This window comes from Narcine bancroftii, chromosome 14, assembly GCF_036971445.1.
Source record: "Narcine bancroftii isolate sNarBan1 chromosome 14, sNarBan1.hap1, whole genome shotgun sequence".
NCBI lineage: Eukaryota > Metazoa > Chordata > Chondrichthyes > Torpediniformes > Narcinidae > Narcine > Narcine bancroftii.
In genome coordinates this window covers 16554295-16578234 of record NC_091482.1, presented here as the reverse complement: position 1 = coordinate 16578234, position 23940 = coordinate 16554295, and the positions used below count along the sequence as shown (strand labels likewise).

At 42.4% G+C, this 23940-nt stretch overlaps 2 protein-coding genes across 3 annotated transcripts in view; one reads left to right on the top strand and one right to left on the bottom strand.

The window, feature by feature from the left end:
- supt6h (SPT6 homolog, histone chaperone and transcription elongation factor) overlaps nucleotides 1-14090 on the top strand; it is a 52447-nt gene extending 38357 nt beyond the window's left edge. For both annotated transcript variants that reach the window (XM_069911221.1, XM_069911220.1), the window contains exons 25-37: nucleotides 1192-1399; nucleotides 2617-2764; nucleotides 2878-3020; nucleotides 3894-4034; nucleotides 4119-4314; nucleotides 4624-4862; nucleotides 5262-5375; nucleotides 6296-6420; nucleotides 6986-7098; nucleotides 7666-7749; nucleotides 8812-8966; nucleotides 10973-11130; nucleotides 11487-14090. In XM_069911221.1, the coding sequence (XP_069767322.1) occupies nucleotides 1192-1399; nucleotides 2617-2764; nucleotides 2878-3020; nucleotides 3894-4034; nucleotides 4119-4314; nucleotides 4624-4862; nucleotides 5262-5375; nucleotides 6296-6420; nucleotides 6986-7098; nucleotides 7666-7749; nucleotides 8812-8966; nucleotides 10973-11130; nucleotides 11487-11676 (2014 nt within the window). In that variant the 3' untranslated portion in view covers nucleotides 11677-14090. The remainder of the gene's footprint in view (nucleotides 1-1191; nucleotides 1400-2616; nucleotides 2765-2877; nucleotides 3021-3893; nucleotides 4035-4118; nucleotides 4315-4623; nucleotides 4863-5261; nucleotides 5376-6295; nucleotides 6421-6985; nucleotides 7099-7665; nucleotides 7750-8811; nucleotides 8967-10972; nucleotides 11131-11486) is intronic.
- A 1336-nt stretch (nucleotides 14091-15426) lies between these two features.
- Nucleotides 15427-23107, bottom strand: proca1 (protein interacting with cyclin A1). Its single transcript, XM_069911222.1, has 4 exons — nucleotides 22564-23107; nucleotides 20974-21106; nucleotides 19130-19264; nucleotides 15427-16786 (listed from the first exon to the last, which is right to left on the bottom strand). The coding sequence occupies exons 1-4, from the start codon at nucleotides 23063-23065 to the stop codon at nucleotides 15694-15696; spliced, it is 1863 nt and encodes a 620-aa protein (XP_069767323.1). The 5' UTR covers nucleotides 23066-23107; the 3' UTR covers nucleotides 15427-15693.
- Between the last annotated feature and the right edge of the window lie 833 nt (nucleotides 23108-23940).

The following is a 23940-nucleotide window of genomic DNA, read 5'->3' as shown; positions in this document are numbered from 1 at the left end:
ATGTCTGCCACTTCTACACTTTGTGGTCTATCATTCCACATTCTCCCTGAAGCGATTGCTTCAAAATGGATTGAATATAAATAAGCATCTGTTCTTTAAAGGTTTGAGTTTTATTACCTGAGGAATCTATAAATGGCATTTTTGAAATGTTTGATGATTAAACTTGAATTTTGCAGCTTACCTTTGAAATGTTTAAGGCATAGATCACAGTAACAGGCCCTTTCAGCCCACGAGCCCATTCCGCCCAATTACACTCAATTGATCTTTAGCCCCTGGTGCTTTTTGAAGAGAGGGAAGGAGGAAATCAGAGCCCCCAGGCCCACGCAGACTCGGGGGTGGAGGAAGAGGAAGAACTTTTTCATGCAGCGAGTTGTGGATCTGTAGAATGCTTTGCCTCAGAAGGCAGTGGATGCCAATTCTCTGGATGCTTTCAAGAAAGAGTTAGATAAGAGCTCTTAAAAGATAGCAGACTCGAGGGATATGGGGAGAAAGCAGGGACAGGGTACTGATTGTGGATGATCCGCCGTGATCACAGTGAATGGCGGTGCTGGCTCAAAGGGCCAAATGGGCTACTCCTGCACCTATCATCCATAGAATGTACAAACTCCTTAGACAGCGTGAGATTTGAACCGAGTCCCAATCGCTGGCGCTATAACCACATTGCGCTAACCGTGCAGCCTGTAATGTAATGTAAATAGATTTCTAAATGAATAATTAGTTGTCTAAATCCTGTACATCTTCACCTGATTGGGGAGATGCATGTTTTTTGTTGCAGTCATAGCTTGTCTGGTACATTTAGATTGGCCAGAAACCAACAGTTTAAAAAAATTACATCCTTTAACCAAAGCTAAATGACAAAACCAGTTTTGTTTACTTTAGTTGAGATAAAAGATGATTGGTTGTGAGGAAAGATGAATAATCTGCAAGCAATGGATACCAATTAATTCCTTCATCTAACTAACTTAATATGAATTAGAAAAATAGTTTAATTGTTTCATCAGCTAACATTATTTTGAATGTTAAAACACTTCTAATTATTTTTTAAATTTCCTCCATTCTTTGCAAAGTGCTTCCAATTGACTAATGGGATAGTGTTCTCTGTGTGCTGAAAGGTGACCGTATGGCAGTAGAAAGCCACAATTGGGCCAAAATATTATTTGGGAAGTAACGTTCAGCTGTTTGTATCCATAGTACTGATTCCTACATTGAGGTCCTGGATGGTTCAAGAGTTCACCCTGAAACATACGAGTGGGCCAGAAAAATGGCCGTGGACGCTCTTGAATATGATGAGTCTGCAGAAGATGCCAACCCTGCTGGAGCACTGGAAGAAATTTTGGAAAATCCTGAACGACTGAAGGATCTTGACCTTGATGCATTCGCAGAAGAACTGGAAAGGCAGGTTGGTGTCTCCCTTCATGGCTTTTCTGCTAAATACTTACAATCATTTGGCTGAAACAACTTAGTGCTTTTTTTTTAATCTGATTTGCTGCGACTGATTTAACATGACACGATGTTACACGTGAATGGTCTAATTTAAAATGAACTTTGTGTTTGGTAAATTGGTAATGCCCCAGTTTTGTTGCTTTGGTATTTGCGTCAAATCTTTATTATTTGATGCAACTTTGATTTTAATGTCTGCTAATTTAGTTTGATATCTTCTTTCTTTTCTTTGGCTTGGCTTCGCGGACGAAGATTTATGGAGGGGGTAATGTCCACGTCAGCTGCAGGCTCGTTTGTGGCTGACCAGTCCGATGCGGGACAGGCAGACACGGATGCAGGGGAAAATTGGTGGGTTGGGATTGGGTGTTGGGTTTTTCCTCCTTTGTCTTTCTTCTTCTTCTTCTTTGGCTTGGCTTCGTGGACGAAGATTTATGGAGGGGCTGCAGGCTCGCTTGTGGCTGACAGGTCCGATGCGGGACAGGCAGACACGGTTGCAGCGGTTGCAGGGGAAAATTGGTGGGTTGGGGTTGGGTGTTGGGTTTTTCCTCCTTTGTCTTTTGTCAGTGAGGTGGGCTCTGCGGTCTTCTTCAAAGGAGGTTGCTGCCCGCCGAACTGTGAGGCGCCAAGATGCACGGTTTGAGGCGAGATCAGCCCACTGGCGGTGGTCAATGGGGCAGGCACCCAGAGATTTCTTTAGGCAGTCCTTGTACCTCTTCTTTGGTGCACCTCTGTCACGGTGGCCAGTGGAGAGCTCGCCAACAATCAGAGGTCACTACACACACACACACACACACACACACACACACACACACACACACACACACACACACACACACACACACACACACACACACACACACACACACACACCTTCTTGGGAAGGCAATGGTCCTCCATTCTGGAAACGTGACCCACCCAGCGCAGCTGGATCTTCAGCAGCGTGGACTCTACACAATATAGAAGATGCAAAAGTCCGCTGTCTTTAATTCTATGTCAAGTCAGAAGTGTATGTTGCTCTTCTAAATGTCTGTCGCTAAGGCAAACATTTCAGCCAACATTTTAACTTTTACGAGTTGGTAGAAACATTACTTCCAATGTGTTCTCGTGAATTAATGGAACAAATGGTTGTCAGTGTCCATAATTGGAGTGATGTACTTTAATTTAACCATTTAACAGGGCTATGGTAACAAAGGTATCACTCTGTACGATATTCGAGCTGAGCTAAGTTGCAGATACAAGGACTTGCGTGTACCATGCCGTACACCAAATTCTGAGGAGATTTTCAACATGCTCACAAAAGAAACTCCAGAGACTTTCTACATTGGTAAGATTTTTCCAACTGCTGTATATATTTGGAAAGTAGTCTTAAACATTTTTGAAATTGCAATGCTTGTTAGATTTCCTGTAGTTTCATCATTTATTCTTTTCATTGCTTAGGTAAATTAATAACGTGCAATGTGACAGGAATTGCTCACAGGAGGCCTCAGGGTGAAAGTTATGACCAGGCTATCAGGAATGATGAAACTGGTCTTTGGCAATGTCCTTTCTGCCAGCAGGACAATTTTCCAGAGCTTAGTGAGGTATCATTTTTAAAATATTTTGAACATCTTTTATGATGCAGCATTTTTATCATTTTTAAATTTGCTTTCAAAATTGTATTTTCTTTTGAGGAAAAATTGCTATTGAAGCAGTCGGTAATGGCTCTCTGGGTAACATTTTTAATTCTGAGCCATAAAGACTGTAAGTTAAAATTCCAGAAACCTGAGCAGATGGTGCACTCTTTGGTCAGGGTGAAATCTTTCTGATCACACAGATGGTTATAAAAGATCCCATGGCTCCATTTGAGGAGGAACCAGCAATTCTCCCCTTATTCCAAGGAATGTTCATCTCTGTCTTGTTAAAAGAAAGTGAGACTTTGCACAAAAAAAGGCGACCTTTATTTCCTTGAATAGTGACTACACTTCAGAGCTGTTAAAGTGACTATACGTGACTTTGGGACATGTTGAAGTCAAGAAAGGCTGTTGCATATCTCTGCCGATATGTGCAGAGAATGATTGACGGGAAAGGCTTTTTTTTTAAAAAAAGGTGGGGTAGATTTTCTCATCTGGTGTGAGTCAATTTGGGAATTGGGAACTTGTGAAAATTCTCCCACCTGTTGCAAAAAAGAAACACTGATGTGCAGAATTTTTCGCTTCATTGCACTGTTTACTTTAAATAAAAGCCATCAACATTTAATTGACTTAAAAGCAAAACATGCAGGAATACTCCTCAGATAAGGCAGTTTCTGTGAGAATAAATGGTCTTCTGCCAAAAGTTAACTCCATTTCCTTTCCACTGACCCACAAAATGTTTCCAGCATTCTCAGTTTCATTTCAGTTTGATGGCATCTGAAATTTTGTTTACATTTTCGCCGAATGATTCAAGTTCATCTGAAATCTTTTTTCCTCCTGTAGGTATGGAATCATTTTGACAGTGGTGCATGTCCTGGCCAGGCTATAGGAGTGAAAACCAGATTGGACAACAATGTTACAGGTTTTATTCCAACAAAATTCCTCAGTGACAAAAATGTTAAACACCCTGAAGAGAGGGTCAAGGTAGAGATTTTATTGCAAACCATTACTGATGTTGCTCGATACCTGATGGGTGTGTATTTGACTACAACTGCTGTTCCCTTCTAGATTGGTATGACTGTGCATTGCCGAATAATGAAGATAGACATTGAGAAATTTAGTGTGGATCTTACTTGTCGAACATCTGACTTAATGGATAAGAACAACGAATGGAAGTTACCCAAAGATCCTTATTATGATTTTGATTCTGAGGCAGCAGATCAAAAAGTTGAAGAAGACGCAAAGAAAAAGCAGCAGCGCACAAGTAAGTCAGGTTCTTCGGATGCTAGTCAGCAAAATATGAACTTTACATTTTCAGTATTATACAACTCAAAAGCTCCCAAGCTTTCAGTTGATTCTTAAATTTGTCACGCTCTGATTCTCCAGATTGGTTCCTTGCTGTTTCATTACCCAAAATCTCATGGAACAATCTTGTATTTATTTAGAAACTTTTTTTCCTTCTATGGATTTCATCTTAAAAGCTTGTTTCTTCAACATAGCTGTTATTTCCAAAGTTAATGAAAAAGACATTGGTTCTTGTTCAAAATGTATTTACTTGATGACTCTTTCTTAGCGTACATCAAGCGGGTAATTGTGCACCCATCATTCCACAATATCAACTTCAAGCAGGCAGAGAAAATGATGGAAACTATGGACCAAGGAGATGTCATCGTCAGGCCCAGCAGCAAAGGTGCAAATCATCTCACAGTCACCTGGAAAGTGACTGATGGAATCTATCAACATATAGATGTGAGAGAAGAAGGGAAGGAGAATGCCTTCAGTTTGGGGCAGTCTCTCTTAATCAACAATGAGGCAAGGAAAATCTGTTTTACGGTTATTTATTTAAGATTGTGAATACATTTTATGACCTTTTTTGTGTGGAATTCCCATTGCTTGTAGTTATGCCAAAATGTCAGCTTTTATTTACATGAAGTACAGAATTAATAGTTATTGCTTCCTCCAAATTTATAATAAATTATTCAGGATATTTCATTTCGTATGTGTTCCATCATATTTTGCTCTTTGTGCATTTTCAAATCTCGTGATTTTATTTTCTTGAGATTGGATGCTGTTTGTTGGCTATCCTATTGCAGAACATGAAATCCCTCTGTAACTTGTACTCTATATCTTTCTTCGAAGTGATTCAGCAGTTTCTTAGCGTTTATATTTTTTGTTGAAATAAGAAGCTTGATTTTTTTTTTCATGAACCAGGAATTCGAAGACCTTGATGAAATTACTGCTCGGTACGTGCAGCCAATGGCATCTTTTGCTCGAGACTTGCTGTATCATAAATATTACCAAGATTGCAATGGTGGAGATCGCAAGGTACCAGTATGGAAAGTAAACTTGGCTGAATCAGTAACAATTACATGTTGAACAATTCTAAAGTGTTTATTAATGTAGATGAGTGAAAAGTGAAAATATTCAATTTTTGCATTAACTTTAAATCTTTTAGTAAGTCATTTTCATTATGTTTAAATGACTGGTGTTACGAGCCCAAAGAACCCCAAAACCCAGCAGTAATAGACATTCACCAAGACAAGTAGTTATTTAAACAAAATTTGTTTTTAAGTATCTTTAAACATGAAAACAGCATCAAACTTTAACTTATCTCTATTAACTTAGCTAACCTTCACCCCCTTCTAATTCTAAGCACAAGTGTATGTAATGTATGTGTAAATTTAAGAAAAATTCTTTGGATCACAGTTCAATCTCACTTCTCATTCTTCCAAGTTCACTGGTTGTAGGCAATTCTTATACTGTGCACAGAATTTAACGTGTATAAAGTTCACCAGGCTTTGGTGCTCGAAAGGTAAAGGTTTACCGCTCAGGAAGGTTATTTGGAAGTTTGCAGAGAGATTTTTGTTGTTCCAGGATGTCTACAACTGAGGTACCACCATAGTCACCTCAACGTCTAGCTAATGAAACACTCCATCAGGGTTCTCTAGGTGGTAACCTCTTTCTTTCAGGATATCACAGAGTTCCTTTCTGTTCCGCTTATTCCAAGAGAAACATCAGACAGATAGCACTTTCAGACATCCGCCACTCTTGAACTTGCTGTTTCCAACCAGCTTCTCCTGGCTGGCAATGTTCAGCTGCTTTCAGTGTCTCTCACACACACTGGCTGAGAGAGCCTTATGAACCAGGAAAAGGTTAAATAGTTAATCAATTTATAGTCATACTGCATTCTAGTTTTCCATGCAATTTAAGGAAATTATTAAATGTGGCTTTGTAACTCCTTCTAGAAAATGGAAGAGATGCTGTCGAAATCGAAACGGGAAAAGCCTTCCTTTATTCCCTATTTCATTTCAGCCTCAAAGGAACTGCCAGGAAAGTTTTTGTTAGGGTACCAGCCTCGTGCCAAACCAAGGTTAGTATGTTGCGTTTGGAATATAAAGCTTTGTAGTTATCACTTTGTTTATCGCCTAGGTGGAAACCTTTGCCATTTTTAATAAGCAGATGGATTTTTTTAATGACTTCTACTCTACCCTGAATTAATTATGAAAATAATTGTCACTGTCTTGCCCCAATCAAAAATAATTACACTATCTTCTGTTGCTTGTAAGATAGAAAGATAAGCAATTTTTCTTGAAGTCGTAATTTAAGGAAAAGGTGTTGATCTCAAGTGTAGATTACGTTTTCTTTGAACACTTGTTTTAAAAGAAAAATCTTCATTTTTGTTTTAATAGGATGTTTAGAGCATGAAAGTGTAAATTGATTGTAATAAATGTTTAGACATACCAGCTATTAAAGATGTGTTTCATTATGATTCTGGGTAAGGATGTCAGGACTAACCCTTGGGCTCTGTGTAGAAAGGTTAAAGTAGTGCATTTTACAAAGAGAACCTGTAGTGGTTGTGTTTCAAACATCTGTTGAAGTGCAATTGTAATAATTTCTAACAAAATAATTGTTCTGAACGCCATTTTGTTTTGCAGGGTAGAGTTTGTTACAGTGACACCTGAAGGGTATCGATACAGAGGGCAGGTTTTCCCAACTGTGAATGGTTTGTTCAGGTGGTTTAAAGATCACTTCCAGGATCCAGTGCCAGGTAAGGCCAGACCAACCTTGCATGACAATGAAAATAATTCTTGTGGAAAAACTGGCATGTTTTATAATGGGTTGGAATAAATCGGTAAGAAAGCCAAATGTTTAGTTAACTTAATAAATAGATAGGATTTTCCACTTGAAGGCCAATACATCCACTCCAATCTGCTGATATTTTTTTGCCTTCTAAACTGGATGGAAGCTTAAAGACACGAGTATAAGCCGAAAGTTTAACCTTCTTACCACCTCATAATGATGGGACACCTGGGCTATGCTGTTAGACTCCTTGGACTTTTGCAGATCATCCAGCGGCCAATTACAAGTGGAAGCAAAAGGCTGTGACGGTAACAATAAAATAAACTCCATTCAATTAAATGTTTGGTCATTTTAAATGAGTCGAGTGTTTTAAAATGTTGTGAATGCCAAAGGTCTATTCGGAAGAAGGGCTCTGAGGACAGATGATGAAATGTATTTTAATGCCAAACATGCACTACCATTCGATTGGTTTTAGTAGTTTTCAGAGTATGTAGATTCTCTGATTCTAAAAATGCACGTTGTTCCCTCTTTCTAGGTATTACACCTTCAAGTACAAGCAGATCCAGTAGAACCCCTGCTTCCATGGATGCAACACCTAAAGCTAACATTAATTTGGCAGGTACATATGTGAAAATGTTTTATTTTGAGCTATCTATCCACCATCTTGCATTTCTAATGTTATTGCCTTGCTATCTTTGGATTTTTCTTTGTTTTTTTTATTTTCAAAGTTAAATAAAGCCTCCAAGGCACTGATTGCAGGGATTTGAAATTATAATGTAAAAACAGATGATTATAATGATTACTGTCTGTGCATTTTTTGCATTCTTGCATGATTTGGTGCATTTTTCTTTTTATGGTCTTTATTAACATCACAGGGGCCTCTTCTGTTTACAAGTTAGTAGAGTAGAGCAATAATTAGCATGAACACAACATTTTGGCCACCTAGTAATAGGAATGTGAAAGTAGCCATTTTGTATCTTCCAACCATTGTGATAGTTTGTGATTTATCAAGACATCTTACTGATCCTTCTAGCTTAGTGAATAAGACAAAGTTTTTAACCAGTGTTTCCAATCTTGGTCCTCAACTTCTAACTGAACGTATCTCCTAAGTCTCATGATGAAATTTGATTGTTAGGAAATGCACGCCGGTGGGAAAAATTGAATGTCACGATTTGTAGCCCTACTGTTGAAGTTTATCAGTAGTATTTTGAATAGTATTAAATCACGGGACTGTTCTGTATTAAAACTGATATTTCTGGCACCACTTAAAATGTTTTAACAAGTAGTTGATTTTGGTCTCTATGTGAATGAAGTTAGGCATGCAGGGCATCCCTGGTGACAAATGCCCGATTTATGGATACGAACGAGCTCCCAAAATGATATAAAGTTCAAAACTCTTAACATTTCTTCAAATGGCAAAAATAACTCCCTCTCTCCACTTTGTTCTTATCAGTCTGATGGGTTTTTGATGCCATTGCTTATCATAGTATGGATGTATAGTATCAATGTGTTTTCTGACTTGCGGACAAAATAATCTCGTGGATATCTGTAAAAATGGGATGCTCTCCATTACCCAGGGACAGCCTGTACTTAGCTGAGCTAATGAATTTCTGTTAAAAGCAATCGATAATTGCCATACACTGTCATGAAGAAAGTAAAAGAAATTTTTTTTCTCGCCCAGATCTTACCCGAGCAGTCAATGCTCTCCCGCAGAACATGACGACGCAGATGTTCAATGCAATAGCAGCTGTTACTGGACAGGGTCAGAATCCAAATGCCACCCCAGCACAGTGGGGATCTAGTCAGTATGGCTATGGAGGAAGCAGTGCCTATCACGTATGTGTTACCATGTCCATTGAGATTTCAGACCACCTTTTTAAATGCTGTTCATTTGGTGCTTGCTTCTAAATGTCTCACATGCTGTCATTGGAGTTTGTGTCGCAAATTCAACTTCACTTTACCCAGAATCGATATGTACATGATATAAAGACCCACCATCACTATTGAAACACAAGCCCCTTCTAAGTATCCACATGAAATTGTAGGACTACCATATATGTCAGTGTATAAGATGGAATTTGAATTTCAAAGGTGTCACCCCAAAACTAGGACTGGTCTTGTATGCCAAGCATAAAATCCAAACCTTGAGTGAAGTCTCGGCGCAGCCCCGCAGGGTCAATCCTCCAGTCCAATAGCCATCAGCTTTGTCAGGCTTTAAAGGAGCTTACAGTGGTTTATTTTAAAATATGCTCATAAAATTTAAACCTTTAATGTGTAATTTGCTTTTAAAATACTGTGACAGCATTACTCAACTGGTCATCATGTATAACCCTGAGATTGTTTTCCCTTTGGGCAAGGCAGAATTACCACTTGCAGGTTCTCCCTGACATGCATCCGTGTTCCGTTCTGGATAACTGGTCATGTCTCCGAATAGACATATGTCGGAATTGCATACTTACCTTTTTAGTTGGCGTACCAGGATCCCTAGACTGGGTGCGGCCATCTTGATTCCTGTGTGCATGCGCGGTGGGTTCGTGTATTGGAGTTTAGTTGGCATGTGCGTGAGAGTTAAGCACCCTAACGCTATTGAATTAGCGCTCTTAACTCTTGCGCATGCGCCAACTGAACTCCCAACACGCGAACACACCCCGCATGCACTTAACAAAGACTCACGCATGCGCACAGGAATCAAGATGGCCTCAACCAGCCTTTGGACCCTGGAACGCCGACTAATAAGGTAAGTACACACATTTTGGCTCTTACATGCCCTGTAACCCTGTTATAGTTCGTCAAATAAACCACATGAATTTTATATTTTTTCTTTAATTTTTTTTTTAAATTCGGTCGTATGTGAAGATGAATGCAAGTCGCATAGATTACATGTAGGGCAGTTCAAAAAAATTGCACGCAATGTACACGTGTGAACAGAAAAAGAAATATAAACAAACTTTGCAATAGAGAGGGGGGAAAATCAATAAAGTGCACAAGTAAGAGTCCTTAAAGGAGTCCTTGATTGTTTGTTGTTGAGGAGTCTGATGGTGGAGGGGGAGCAGCTGTTCCTGAACCTGGTGGTGTGAGTCTTGTGGCACCTCGACCTCTTCCCTGATGGGTAACAGTAAGAACAGAGGGTGGAGTAGATCCTTGATGATTGCTGCTACCCTCTAACGGCAGTGTTCCCTGTAGATGTTCTCCTTGGTGGGGAGGGTTTTGTGCTGTATCTACTTCCACTCAAGGGAATTGATGTCCGCATATCAGTCAGCACCCTTTCAACCACACTTCTGCAGAAATTTCCCTCAAGGCCTCAAACAAATTTCTTATCTGCACTTTTCCAGTAAATATCGACTTGGCCAAGTTCAATGTACCTCCACTGAACTTTTACCATACCCCATTGGAATATCAAAAGAGAAAATGCTGGAAATGCTCAGTTTATGTGGCATTGTCTGTAAAGGCTTAAATTGAGTTAACATTTCAGCTTGTTGGCCTTTTGTCAAAACTTGGAAATGCGAAAAGTGAAAACGGCTACTAATTTTCTTATTCCCTTCTTTGTGGTAAATCTGTTCTAACTCCAAAAGACATTAGAATAATTGGTGACTTTGTATTTTTTCTGTGATTTAACTTTAAGAGTTGTAGAAATCTTTTAAAAAAAAAAGTCAAGTGGAAGTTAGGGTTTTCAAAGCTTGTTTTAAATTTCTGTGGTTCTGAATGCTCAACTGCTATATGTGCTCTCATGACTGAAATGTAACAGAAAGGGTGTAATGGCTGCAATCTCTCTAAATTAGCTTCATATTTTCTGCCTTGAGTGCATCCCGATTTAGTGGGTTTTAATTTTTTTTTCCCCCAAGGTCTTTGCAACTCCTGCCCAACAGCCAGTCGCAACCCCATTGATGACTCCAAGCTATTCATACACAACGCCTAGTCAGCAACCAATTACAACCCCTCAATACCACGGCAATGCTACTCCCCAGACTCCTGCCACAACCCGACAAAGGACACAGCCAAAGTAAGTATCCCTGGAATGTTGACTGTGGTTAAGATACAAGAGAGATACTCATGATGTATCAAATTATCTGCTGGAATTACCATGGCATTCACCATTTTGGAGACTTAAATTGCCTTAGAAAATACTTTAAAAATCAATTCCCAAAGCAACCTCAAAACTCATTCCTGAATCTTGGGATAAATGCAAGTTTCCCTCTGTCATTACAGCGGCAATATCCCAACCTGAGATGCAGGTGGGCAGTGTTCTTTTGGTAATTGGAAGACGAGATGCATGTTTGATTGGTGAACAATAAACCATTCATGTGACAAAAATTAGGGTTCAAGATCCTCAACATTGTTTCTGATTCTTTCACTTAGGACTTCAACTGCTCATTCTGCCGTTGACTGGGGCAAGATAGCAGAGCAGTGGCTTCAGGAAAAGGAGCAGGAAAGACGAAAACAGAAAGCCAAGATGACTCCCAGGCCTTCACCAAGTCCCATGATTGAAGGCACCCCAATGTCCATCGCTGGAGATGCCACGCCTCTGCTCGATGAAATGGATCGATAGAGGACAAAATGAACAGCATTTGAACTTAGAACCTGCCCTACCTTGGGTCTGTTAATTTCAGTGTTTCCCAATGCCCACTGCTACTGATTGGCTTAGGATTTTGTTTTCTAAGTTGTATATTGATATTTTCGGAACGTCTTTGACACTCAGTAAGTCTTTGACACATGTAAGAAGAAGCATGAAACTGTTGGAACGTTGAGGGAAATCACTGGACTGTTAAAAAGGTCTTTGGGCTTGTATGCAATGTCAGATGGCTAAAACAGAATGCATATCCTATTGTGACTTGCAGTTTACAGCCAGCCTAATTTTGATTTTAAGAGAGTTGCGATTTTGGGACATTTGTAATAGATAAGGAAGGGATAGTCCTGTAAAGTTTACTGGTTATCAGGTTCTTGACAAATGCAAATTCTTCCGAAAGTATAATGGTGTACATAAGTATATGCAAACTTGTTTTTTTAATGTGTGAGGTGAAACTTCACAAGCACAGGACGGTCACCAATGTGGTGCCTGTGTGTTCTGATGGGGAGAAAAGGATTTAAATTGTACCTGATTTAATAAGCTTTTTTTTATTCTCTTCCCCCGCCCCCCCCACCCAAAAAATAAAAGATCATTTACTTTAAGACACGTTCTCATATTCTGGTTATTTTGTAACTTAACTCATAACAATCTTGTTATCAAAGTCCTATGAAACTGAAGGATTCAAGCATAACTATACTTCTGCGCTTTTATTGCAAAGCCATTCAGTACATGAGGATAAGGGATCTTGCAATGAAGAGTTTTGAATAATCTCAGTTGATCAGTATCTGAACTCCCAACAGCAGGTCCCTGCAATTTTCTAGGGTTTTTTTTTCTCTAGCCAGTGGAAGCATCTGGTGGTAGGTTCCAACGATCACTTAACCTCATTGGAGCTAGAATGCCATTGTGCAATGTCATTTGAACTGCAACAGTCTGTAATACATCACGGGATGCACTCCATCATTATTGCTGTTGAAGCTCAGTCACAAGTCTATTCTGCAGCATCTGTTAACAAGCAGAAAATCGTCCCATGTATTCCATTGAGGGGATGATGTAGGAAAAATGGAGTAGGTGTACCATTTTTTTTTTGGTAAATGTAAAGTTGGCGGAATCTCTTCCCATTTTTTTATTATGAAAGACTCAAAATAATATGTTATCGCAGAATAGTGAGCTCGTGTACATTACCTTATTTTCAATCACATCAATGAAAGTGTTTAGATAATTGGCTCAGAAATAATTGATGACCGTCAAGCCCTACATTTTTGGTTATTTATATTTTCCAAGATAGGAATGGAGATTGTAACTACTGGTTGGTGCTTTGTTTTAAAAGTTTGTGTTGATTATGGAAAAATGTTGGTGAGAGTTGCGTCTACCTGTATTTTTTTGGCTGAAATTGGAAACCTTTGAAATGGACCATTCCAAAGAATTCAGTACAGAACAACAAAACTTTAGACCTGGTGTATTTTCCAAATATCTCGTTTCGACCACAATTTGAGGTGATATTTTTGATTTACTGGTGAGAGAAAGCTTGGAACTGTAGTAGGCATCAGTCTACGGTCTAATCAGTCTATTCATCCAGGTAACTTTAAACAACTTTTCTAATCATAAGAATTTACAGTTGCTAAAATTGGTTGGATTTGCATGGGCCTGTGAAACTGAGTCCAAATCTAACCAAAGTTTTTGAAAGACTGGAGTTGGATGGGAACAATTTTGATCAGTTAGTGAAATTATATGCAGTGTGCTCCAAAGGAGCGTAACTTTAAACTTGTTTTGCAAACTAGTTTTATGTAACATTAAACAATGTCATTTTGAAGAGGAGAATTGATATTTTCAATACAATTCACCTTGGAAAATACTTTTTGTAGCTTTTGCTCTTGATTAAAAATGTACTGTGAATTCAAATATTGCTTATTAAAGTGAGCATTTCATAGCTACAATAAAGCAGTTGCAATTGTAGCCAGATGCAAATTGAATAAATCTGCCACGACAAAGTTACCTTAATTGCAAAAGCATCTAATTTTAAGAAGTTGTAATTAAGTTGAATGAGCAGGCTGTCCTTTGAAGGCAGTTTTATGCACACTGGGAACTATTATTTTTTGAAATGATGTAATTGTATTCCATTTTACACAAGAAAAATCTATAAACCCGTGTAGTTACTAGCATAATCTATTATTTTTTATTGGTGAGTGCCTCTTCCCACTTGTGTATTGATGGGAAGTATATTACATGGAAAATATTGGGGTTCCTGTGCTCTGTTATTTAACTAATTTAAAAAGCGATGGTTTCAGAGTTCTGCATTAGATTGTATTTTCAAAACCAGGAATCTTAATCCAGATTATCATGCTTTCCATTCTTGATATCTTGTAACTTTCCATGAATAAAGCGAATACCCCAAGCCATTCATGTTTCAGTACTTCATGTAGCAATTCAAAGTTAACCATGGTATTTAAGTTTTATAAACATGAATGCCTGTCTGCTTTTGATATATTATCAAAGTTGCAGGTTCCAATGTTAACAAAGATAGAGGGCCACGTGATCATTCAAAGCTCATTCATTTTCATGTTGTTATTTTCTGAGTGGGAACAGTTTTAAACTTGCCAAGTTTAAAACTTGGAAGTCTGAAAGACATTGCTCACTAAGGTTTTATTTTTAAATTTCAGTCTAAATACCATCTTAAAAGGGTCAAATGCCACTCATCGATCTGACGTTGAAAATTAACTTGCTTTCTTATTCCTTGAGGTTTCACTTTGGGTGAGTTATTTTTTAAATTTTCCTTTCTCCTTTACTTCAATATAATCCTTTTCAAATCTTTTTCCAAAAAAACAGGCAGATGCCATTAGAGTGGTAAAGTGGTTGGCACAGATGTAGTGGCCAAAGAGTACCTGTTCTGTCGTCTATTTCTGCTTGGGGAGAAAAAGAGGCAGAAGGAAACAAGCCTAATGCGGGCAAATTTGATTAATGTCAATGGCATGGAGCTGGAGAGGCTGAAGGGCCTATTTCTGCACAACTCAAGAGTGGTCCGTTTCTGTGCGGTTGGAGTACATCTGTGTACTCAGCACACACGTGCATGGACACTAGGATTATTGATTGAAGCCTGGGCTCCAATCATGTCAATTCTCCTTGTCATTAGACTAAAATGTAGTTCTCGCAAGCTTCAAAGGGGATCACTTCCTGAAACGGTAAATATCACCTACTCAAAAGACTAACCAAAAAAAAGTGTCAATACCAAAATTGTCATGAATGAGCCTGTAAGACCCTTGTTTTGATGCAAGTGGAAAATCTAACTCATACAATGTAATATGAATAAGATTGATCTATAGGATGAAGTGGGGCAAGTTTTATTCCCAAGACAAAACTAATGGCACAATCCAAATCAAGGAATAATAATTAAACATTGTTTAACATTGCTTCTTTGAAGATTAAAAAATGTTTTTTTTTAAAACAACCAGAGAAAATGTTGGGGGGAAAAAAAAGTATTAACTGAAAGAAAGAACTAATAAATCTCTGCTTCTATGATCAATTTCTAAAACATGAAACACATCTAAAAATACTCCTCCATCTTCATGCACAAGTTGTATCAACATAATAAGTGTGATCTTAATCAACATAATTTCACCTAACAAATAGTGTCATTTGTTGAATTTGGAAAGCAAATGGTGAATTGTGACCGAGAAATATGTAAATTCAGCTAACTTGGATGTGGCAGCTTAACACACTCAAGAAAACTCAGTAAGGTGATTAAAAGATGTCAAGTTTATTAAACTTTTATAAAGTTTTCTCTCTAGGTGTAATTGTCCACAAAGCAATAAAGATTTGAAATTCATGAATAAAAAACATGAGTGTACGTTTTTACTCTATTTAAGAAATTTCTGTGTGGTCCAGAAATGAGCTGTAAAGGCATGTATTCTTTCACTTCTCACAAATATTAATGTGTTACAATGTAACCTGTGATTTCATGCATTCATAGTTTGCTATATGGTTAGTGGGAATTTAGCTGCAAAGCTACTTTTCAAGTTCTCCATGAACAATCGTGTGAGGAGCTGTTGGTATAGTCAGCCTGCTTTTCTGTTGTAATTTTCGATTTTTCCTTTTCCTGCACTTTTTACGCCGTTGTTTCTTGTGGATGCTCTCTAATGAAGGGACCAAGCGGCTTGCTTTCAACTTAGCGTTCGTTGTCATTTCTTCAGACACTGCGTGGACACTTGCTGCAGTAGATGTCTCCTCTCTATATTGTCCAGGTGTCATCATGGTTAAAAATGAAGGCTCCTTTTTGACGGGGTGGGAAATGGGGCTTGTTTTACGAGGTGCCGAGGTGAATGCTCCTTCGCCGAAGGATTGATGCCCATCAACTGCTTTGGGCCATAATTTGGCAGTCAAATTTTCTCTATAAAATCCCATTACAGGGCTCTGTGTAACCAAGAGGGGTGGAAGGTCTTCAATTCTGTAATGCTGAAATCTTTGATTCGGTTTGGCCATTGACACAGTTGACATTTTATGTAGCTGAGTGTAGCTTTGCACACTGTGGGATTCATTTGCCATATCATTAAATACATCTCTCTTTATCATTGAATCCAAAGAATTATCAAAGAGTTGATGGCCCAGTTTATTACTCTTTCCTGCTTTCTCCAATTCAGTGAAATAGTCCTTGTTCTGAACTTGCAGTACATTAGTTGCCTTGCTGCCTTTCGAACGACGTTTGCCTTCACGATTTTTCTTCTTCCTTTTCCCTTTTCTTCTTTTTCCTTTCCTCCTCTTCTTTTTCCTCTCCTTGACTTTATCCAGGGAAATGCCAGTCTTCTCACTGACAGAGTTGCCTGCAGTCCCAGACATACTACCATTGGCAGAGCTCTGAGTGACAGTTGCCATGACTTTAACAAGATCTTCTGCTGCATGGAGTACTTGGCCAAAAGTTGTTCGTTGACTTGTAGCTTCCGGTGTTGGGGTAAATGATGGCGTGTTTAACCACGAGAAGGTAGTTGGGGAATTGGAATCAAATTCAGGTGTCACCAGCAGCTCATCGACCAAATCTCCTCCATAGTTAAAGAGCAACGACTGTTTCGGTACAGCAACATGCATATGATCGTATCTTTTGCACCTATCAAACGTGGTCAGAAGTCATTAAAACCTTGCATTTTAAATGAATCTATTTATTACAAAGGAATCTTCAACAGCATTACCTCACAATCTTGATATAATTAGCATCTGAATCAAACACATGAAAAAAATATCTACTACCGTATAAAATTGGCAACATTCTTCCTTTCGTTACCACTTGCTAGGACTGGTGATTTAGTTGAATTAATAGTGTCGCACTAATTGGTAATGATCTGACAATCCTTGTGGAGAAGTAAGTTCTGAAACTCCACTTAGTACAATTTGATCAGTAACAGCAAGAACTTCAAAATTAATCTCTATGGAAGATCTTTCCAAAGTTAACAGTAAATAATCTGACATGTTATCTGCTTTCCTCAGGCATTGCAAATATGAATATACAATTCCCTAAGATAAGGGGCTTTCATTTTCTTAAAAACGAATCAATGTGGATAACAAAACATGATGCTGTCCCTTTCAACCCCACCTTCCACTCCACCAATCAGCAGCTGATCCTCTCGTTTGCTTTCATTTAGATCAGGGCTCTCCAAAGTAGTCGATATTGGCCCCTGGGAGTCAATGGGACTATCCAAGGGGCTGATAAATGCCAGGGGGTTGAAAGGGGGTTGTTTGAACTCTTGAGGTGGAAAGCAGGGGCTTCCCTATGGAAAATAGCACATATGGCAGGGGTGGCCAACCTCTCGCGAGAGTGGGCCTTGGTGGCCACCATGTTGTATTTGGCTTCGGTCTCTTAACACGTTGAGAGTGGACGGGAGGATGGTAGAGTGCATGCTCCAAACATTAAGAAGGAGAAAGTAAACCTTTCCTGGTCAGCTATGAACGTCCATGAAACTTTTACTCTGCAGACACCGTGAATGAAGCAAAGACAATGCTGGAGAAATCCAGCAGGTCAAACAACATACCTTATGAGGCAAAGATAAAGATACGTCACCAACGTTTCAGGCTTGCGCCCCTCATCAAGGTACAAAATTCCCCACCATCCCCACTATTTTATTGCCACCAGGCAATCTTAAAAGATGTATGAGATTCTTTTCCTACTACTGCACATGGGTTCGGGACTACGCCACGAAGGCACGTGTTTGGCACTAAATCTTTTCCTCTCTCTCCAATGGCCTTGAAGGCTTTCGAGAGAATTAAAGCTGATATTGCCAAAGCCGCACTCTCGTCCATTGATGAGGAGGTCCCATTCCAAGTGGAAACTGATGCCTCAGATTGTGCCTTGGCAGGAACCCTTAATCAAAAGGGCAGACCTGTGGTATTCTTCTCCCGCACGTTACACGGACCTGAACTTAAACATCCTGCCATTGAAAAAGAAGCCCAGGGTATTATTGAAGCTGTTCGCGACTGGAGACACTTTCTAGCCGGCAGAAAATTGACTCTTGTCACTGATCAGAAATCTGTAGCTTACATGATCGGTGCTAAACACAAAAGTAAAATCAAGAATGATAAGATGGCACGCGGGCAAATAGAACTCTCAATTTTTAATTATGAGATCCAGTACAGACCGGTCAGGTTAAATGATCCCTCTGAGGGAATGTCACGATCTGCTGCTGGTGCTCAGCTGGAGGGGCTAAAAGAGATCCATAGCAGACTGCGCCACCCAGGAGTCATGAGGTTTTTCCACTACATCAGGGCTAAAAACCTTCCTTACTCTCTGGAAGAAGTCAGGAAACTGACTAAAAGCTGTCCTGTTTGCGCAGAATGCAAAGCACAATACTTCAAAGCTCTGGAGACCACTCTCATCAAGACAACCCGATCTTTTGAGAGGATTAGTTTAGACTTTAAAGGGCCATTACCTTCCAACAACAAAAATGTATATTTCCTAACTGTAATTAGCGAATATTCCAGGTTTCCCTTTGCGATACCCTGCTCTAACGTCTCGTCAGCATCTGTCATTAAGTCACTTGACAGAATTTTCAGCATTTTTGGTTTTCCCAATTACATTCATACCGATAGAGGCTCAGCTTTCATGAGCGCTGAACTGCGTCGAGCCCTGCTACGAAAGGGGATTGCCACCAGCTGTACCATGAGCTACAACCCTCAGGGCAATGGGCAGGTTGAAAGGACTAATGCTACAATCTGGAAGACTGTTAATCTTGCTTTAAAAACACATGGTTACCCTGTTACCCGGTGGCAGGAGGTGCTGTCTGAGGTGTTACATTCTATTCGGTCATTATTGTGTACTGCAACAAATCAAACACCTCATGAACGTATGTTTGCCTTTCCTAAGAAATCAGGAACTGTGATGGACTGGCCAGCAAGTAACATGTTCAGTAAACTCACCAGCTTCATTTGCTACCTTGTAATGATTGAATGTTGAACTCACCAGCCATACCAATACCGTTCCACACATTGCTCCTTGTAGGCAAATTCAAAGCAAGGTACTTGTAGCACATTGAAGAATGCCTGACCAACAACCCGGGAAGATGAGTCATTAACTCGAATCAAACACTGCTTTAACCTACATGGAGAGATCATTTGAAGAGAGCAAGTCAGGAGGCAAGATTTTTAAAATCTGCAGATTTCTCCCTTTTCCTTATATTTTATCTTCTGTTTATTTCCACTCTCGACATACTGAGTTTCCACTTTCAATATAACATTGCAATCATCAATATATTCTTTCCCCAAGAATCTGTGTCCTCGAGCGATGAATTCCTCAAGATTCAAGGGAGTACATTTAAGACAGATGAGCAAAAACTTTTTTCTCCAGAGAGAAGTGAATCTATGGAATTCTCTGCCCAGGGAAATGGTTGATACTACTTCATTAAACATATTTAAGGTTCAGTTAGATAGACTTTGACATAAAAAAGGAATTAAGGGATATGGGGGGGAAAAGGCAGGTTGGTGAGGTTGAGTCCATGATCAGGTCAGCCATGATCTCATTGAATGGCGGAGCAGGTTTGATGGGCCGGTTGGCCGACTCCTGCTCCAGTTTCTTCTGTTCTTATTCTGGGTTAGGGTACTTAGAATCGTTTTCCCGAGGTGGAAATGTCAAATGTAAGAGGAAATGTGAAAAGGTGGGGAGGAGTTAAAAAGAGATGCACGGGGCAATGCACAAATATGCTGGAGAAACTCAGCAGGTTACGGGCAGCATCCGAAGGGTCACCAACGTTTTTGAGCTGGGAGCTTCTCCAGCACATTTGTGTATTGCACTGGACCCCAGCATCTGCAGCCTTCCTTGTTTAACTCAGACGTGAGAGGAGGTTTGTTTACACAGAGAGTGGATGACACCTGGAAAAGGCGTAGTAGTGGAAGAAGTAGTGGAAGCAGACCTGCTAGGAGCATTTGAAAGGCTTCTTAATAATGTAGGGTTTAGAGAGGGGTTTTTATCCTGTTGGTGACTCGAGGTGAAGACTCACGTGGTCTGTGGGCTGCTGGCATTCAAGCGGCTCGCACCAGGCTGTGGACTGGCTTGAGATGGCTGAAGGGGTACCAGGTATCAGAACCAGGATGCCAGAAGGTGCCGAGAGGGCTGAAGGCTTCCTGACTGTTTCAGAGGTTTGCATCTGAAGTTCGGGTGGCTGATAGTTTGGACTGGACTCTGTGTGGCTGCGGAGGCTGCAGGAACACTGGAGGTGAGTCCATGGGCACTCAATGACTGGGGGGTGGGGGGGGTGGGGGACCCTTGAGTTTCTCTTTTTCTGACGGTCAGGGGTGCAGGGGAATTTCTGCTGATGGCGAATCTTTGCCTTAACATAAACCAGTGGTTTTGAAGCTTTTTCTTTCCAGTAATCCCTGTGCCATCAGTACTCTGTGATTAGGAAGGGATTGCTCAAGGTGGGATGTGGGTGGGAAGGGAAGGTTGAGAATCACTGCCCGAGACCCAATTGTTACTGAAATATTTTGCTTGAGAAAAATGGTCATTTCCTTTGAAGTTCTGAAATGTGCACATAATGAGTCAAACTTTTTCTTCCCACCACATCCCTTCCTAATCACAGAGCACCTATGGCATAGGGAATAGTGATGTGAGTGGAAAGAAAAAGGTTGAGAAGCCCTGCAGTGGACTATAGGAAATTTTGTGCAATATCACATTTTCAGGTTTATTACAGGACAATTAAATAATCTTGAAGCTTGAAAACAGCATAATTTGGGCATCATGTTCCTGTTCTACTTCTCCATGACAGTCCCTTCCAACAGAGGAGGCGAGAGGGTCAAGTGGCTGTGACCTACTTATTATCGCAGTCACAATGGCTCAGAGTGTGCAGCCTTAAATTCCTGTGGCCGTAGGCATAAGAGAGGGGGTCAATCACATGATCACAATGGTCATGTTCCCGGCAGCATTTGTCCGTCTCCGAAAACTTGCCTGAGAGAGAGAGAGAGAGAGAGAGAGAGAGAGAGCAAACATTGTCAGACGCGGCCAAACGGGTGATGAAGACACTGGGACCGGTAGCAGAAATCACAACCTGGCAGCTGCTCGAAACCAAACCCCCCACCCCGGGAAATGCAAACACTCCTCCACCCCGGAAAATGCAAACACCCCACCACCCCGGGAAGTGCAAACACCCCACCACCCCGGGAAGTGCAAACACCCCACCACCCCGGGAAGTGCAAACACCCCACCACCCCGGGAAGTGCAAACACCCCACCACCCCGGGAACTGCAAACATCTCCCACCCTGGGAAGTGCAAACCCCTCCCCCACCCCGGGAAATTCAAACCACTCCCCCACCCCGGGAAATGCAAACCCCTCCCCTACCCTGGGAAATGCAAATCCCCTCACCCTGGGAAATGCAAATCCCCCCACCCTGGGAAATACAAATCCCCCCACGCCGGGCAACCCGGGAAATGTAAACCCCCCCCCCACCCCGGGAAATGCAAACCCCTCCCCCACCCCGGGAAATGCAAACCCCTCCCCCACCCCGGGAAATGCAAATCCCCCCCCCCACCCCGGGAAATGCAAAAACCCCTATCCTGGGAAATGCAAACACCTCCATCCTGGGAAATACAAAAACCCCCCCCCCCACCCCGGGCAACCCGGGAAATACAAATCCCCCCACGCCGGGCAACCCGGGAAATGTAAACCCCCCCCCACCCCGGGAAATGCAAACCCCTCCCCCACCCCGGGAAATGCAAATCCCCCCCCCACCCCGGGAAATGCAAATCCCCCCCCCCACCCCGGGAAATGCAAAAACCCCTATCCTGGGAAATACAAACAACCCCCCCCCCACCCCGGGCAACCCGGGAAATGCAAACCCCCTCAACCCGGAAATGCAAACCCCCTCAACCCGGGAAATGCAAACCCCCTCACCCCGGGAAATGCAAAATCACCCCCCACCCCGGGAAATGCAAAAACCCACTCACCAGGGCGGGCAAAGTGGGTGCAAAGAAGGGTCTTTTCTATCCACAAACTCAGTCTGACTTGGCGCGGTTCGCCCCCCCCCCCCCCCCCCCCCGGGAAATGCGCACACCAAGGCGGGCAACGTGGGTGCAAAGAAGTCCAACTTGGTCCCGTCCCGTCCCCTCCCCTCCGATCCGATACGTCCAACGTTGGCTTCAAACAACCCGGTTTCTGGCCCGGGTCGAATTTCGCGGCGCTCAAGACACGAGATCGCGGGGTCACCCCCGGAGGCGGGAAACGGAGGTTCTCGACCTCCCCCCACTCACACACACTCCTCACTCACCTGGAGGTGCAGGACGCCGCAGATGCTCTCAGGTGAGTGAGGGGTGGGTGGGTGTGTGTGTGTGAGGGGGCGGGGGGGGGGGAGTTGAGACCACGCAGCAATAAAGATGGGAGGGGGGGGGCTTGTCCCTGCGCCGTTACCCAAATGGTCGTAGCTGTCGGCGTTATTCCCCGCGCCGCACCACAGGGTCCCGGGGTAAGTGAACCCCCTTTTACTCCTGTGAAGAGTCGCTCCCCCCGAGCCGGCGCTGCGAGGCACCCGCGGGGCAGCCGCGTCTCCCCGGGGCAGGGTCGCCGCTCCTCGGCGGCGGAGGAAGCGGCGGCACCCGGCTCTGCCCTCCGCCCACCGGCGCCCCAGGCCGCCGGCGGAAGCCGCCCGCAGGTGGCAGAGGCTGGCGAAAGGTCGGACCGCCGCTGGGTCGCCGCTGAGCCAGCACTCCAGCACTTGGCCGCGCATCCACAGGGCTCGGAGCACCTCGGCGCCGTCGCTCATCTGGGTGAGGAGCAGCTGCCCGGCGGCGCTCGGGACGGCGGAGCTCCGGGCGCAGTAGCGGCCGTCCGTCCAATAGCCGGGCTCCGGCGCCGCCGCTCTCTCCCGAGCGCCGGCCGTGGAGCAGAGCAGCGCCAGCAGAAGCGGGAGCATCGCCGCGGTTCAGCACCGCCGCCCAGGGTGACAGCGCTGCCGCTCCCCGCCGCCCCGCCGATTCTGACCTCCAGTTACCTTGGAGAACTCCTTATAAAGTCGCCGAGCACCGCGACTTGGAAAAGAGGAGTGGTGGGGAGAGATTTCCTTGGCGGTCAGACATCGGGTGATGTGCGAGGACCGATCAGCTTCGGTTTCGTGTGGGATCGGAGCGAGCCTCCTCCGAGCGCCCCGCTCTCACTTGATTTCTTTTGTGGTTTGGTTTGGTTTCCCCGCGAAAAGACACATCCCAGAGAGAACGTGGGAACAAACGAGACTCAATTCACATTCAAATGGCTAAAGGGTTCTTTTTATTGTGTGTGTGTTGAAGGTTGAAAATGCAAAGGACTGGTTTTGTCCCCCATCTGTATTTGTCAAACTTTATTGCCTTTTCTTTGTTCCCCTCCCCCCCCCCCCCAGAAAAGAAAATATGCCTAAAACCACGTTTCCCTTCCAACCTCTCATCCATGAACTTTCATATTGGATGTCTAAATGTATGGGATCACTTTGCAAAGCTAGAAAAAAGTAAACACTTAGGCTTGTCAAAAGGATCTCTGACTAGGCAGCCACTCCCCCCCCTATCTCCCACGCCAGTTCAATCCCCCCCCCTATCTCCCACTCCAGTTCAATCCCCCCCCCTATCTCCCACTCCAGTTCAATCCCCCCCCCCCCCTATCTCCCACTCCTGTGGAGCCAGGACCTCAGCTGCCTTTTACTCTTCGGAAAGATGTTTCAGAGTATTCTGCCCAAGTGATCTCGAAGACAGGACTGCGTTACTTCAAACCCGGTTCTTGAACTCCTTTGCTCATCACAAAGGGCACATCTCCGTCTCAGAA

Coding starts and splice junctions, on each gene's coding strand:
- proca1 (XM_069911222.1), bottom strand. CDS start 23,065: ATGCTCCCGCTTCTGCTGGCGCTGCTCTGCTCCACGGCCGGCGCTCGG. Junction 19,265..20,973: donor CATTGTGACTGCGATAATAA/GTAGGTCACAGC, acceptor CTCTCCATGTAG/GTTAAAGCAGTGTTTGATTC. Junction 16,787..19,129: donor GAACGGTATTGGTATGGCTG/GTGAGTTCAACA, acceptor CACGTTTGATAG/GTGCAAAAGATACGATCATA.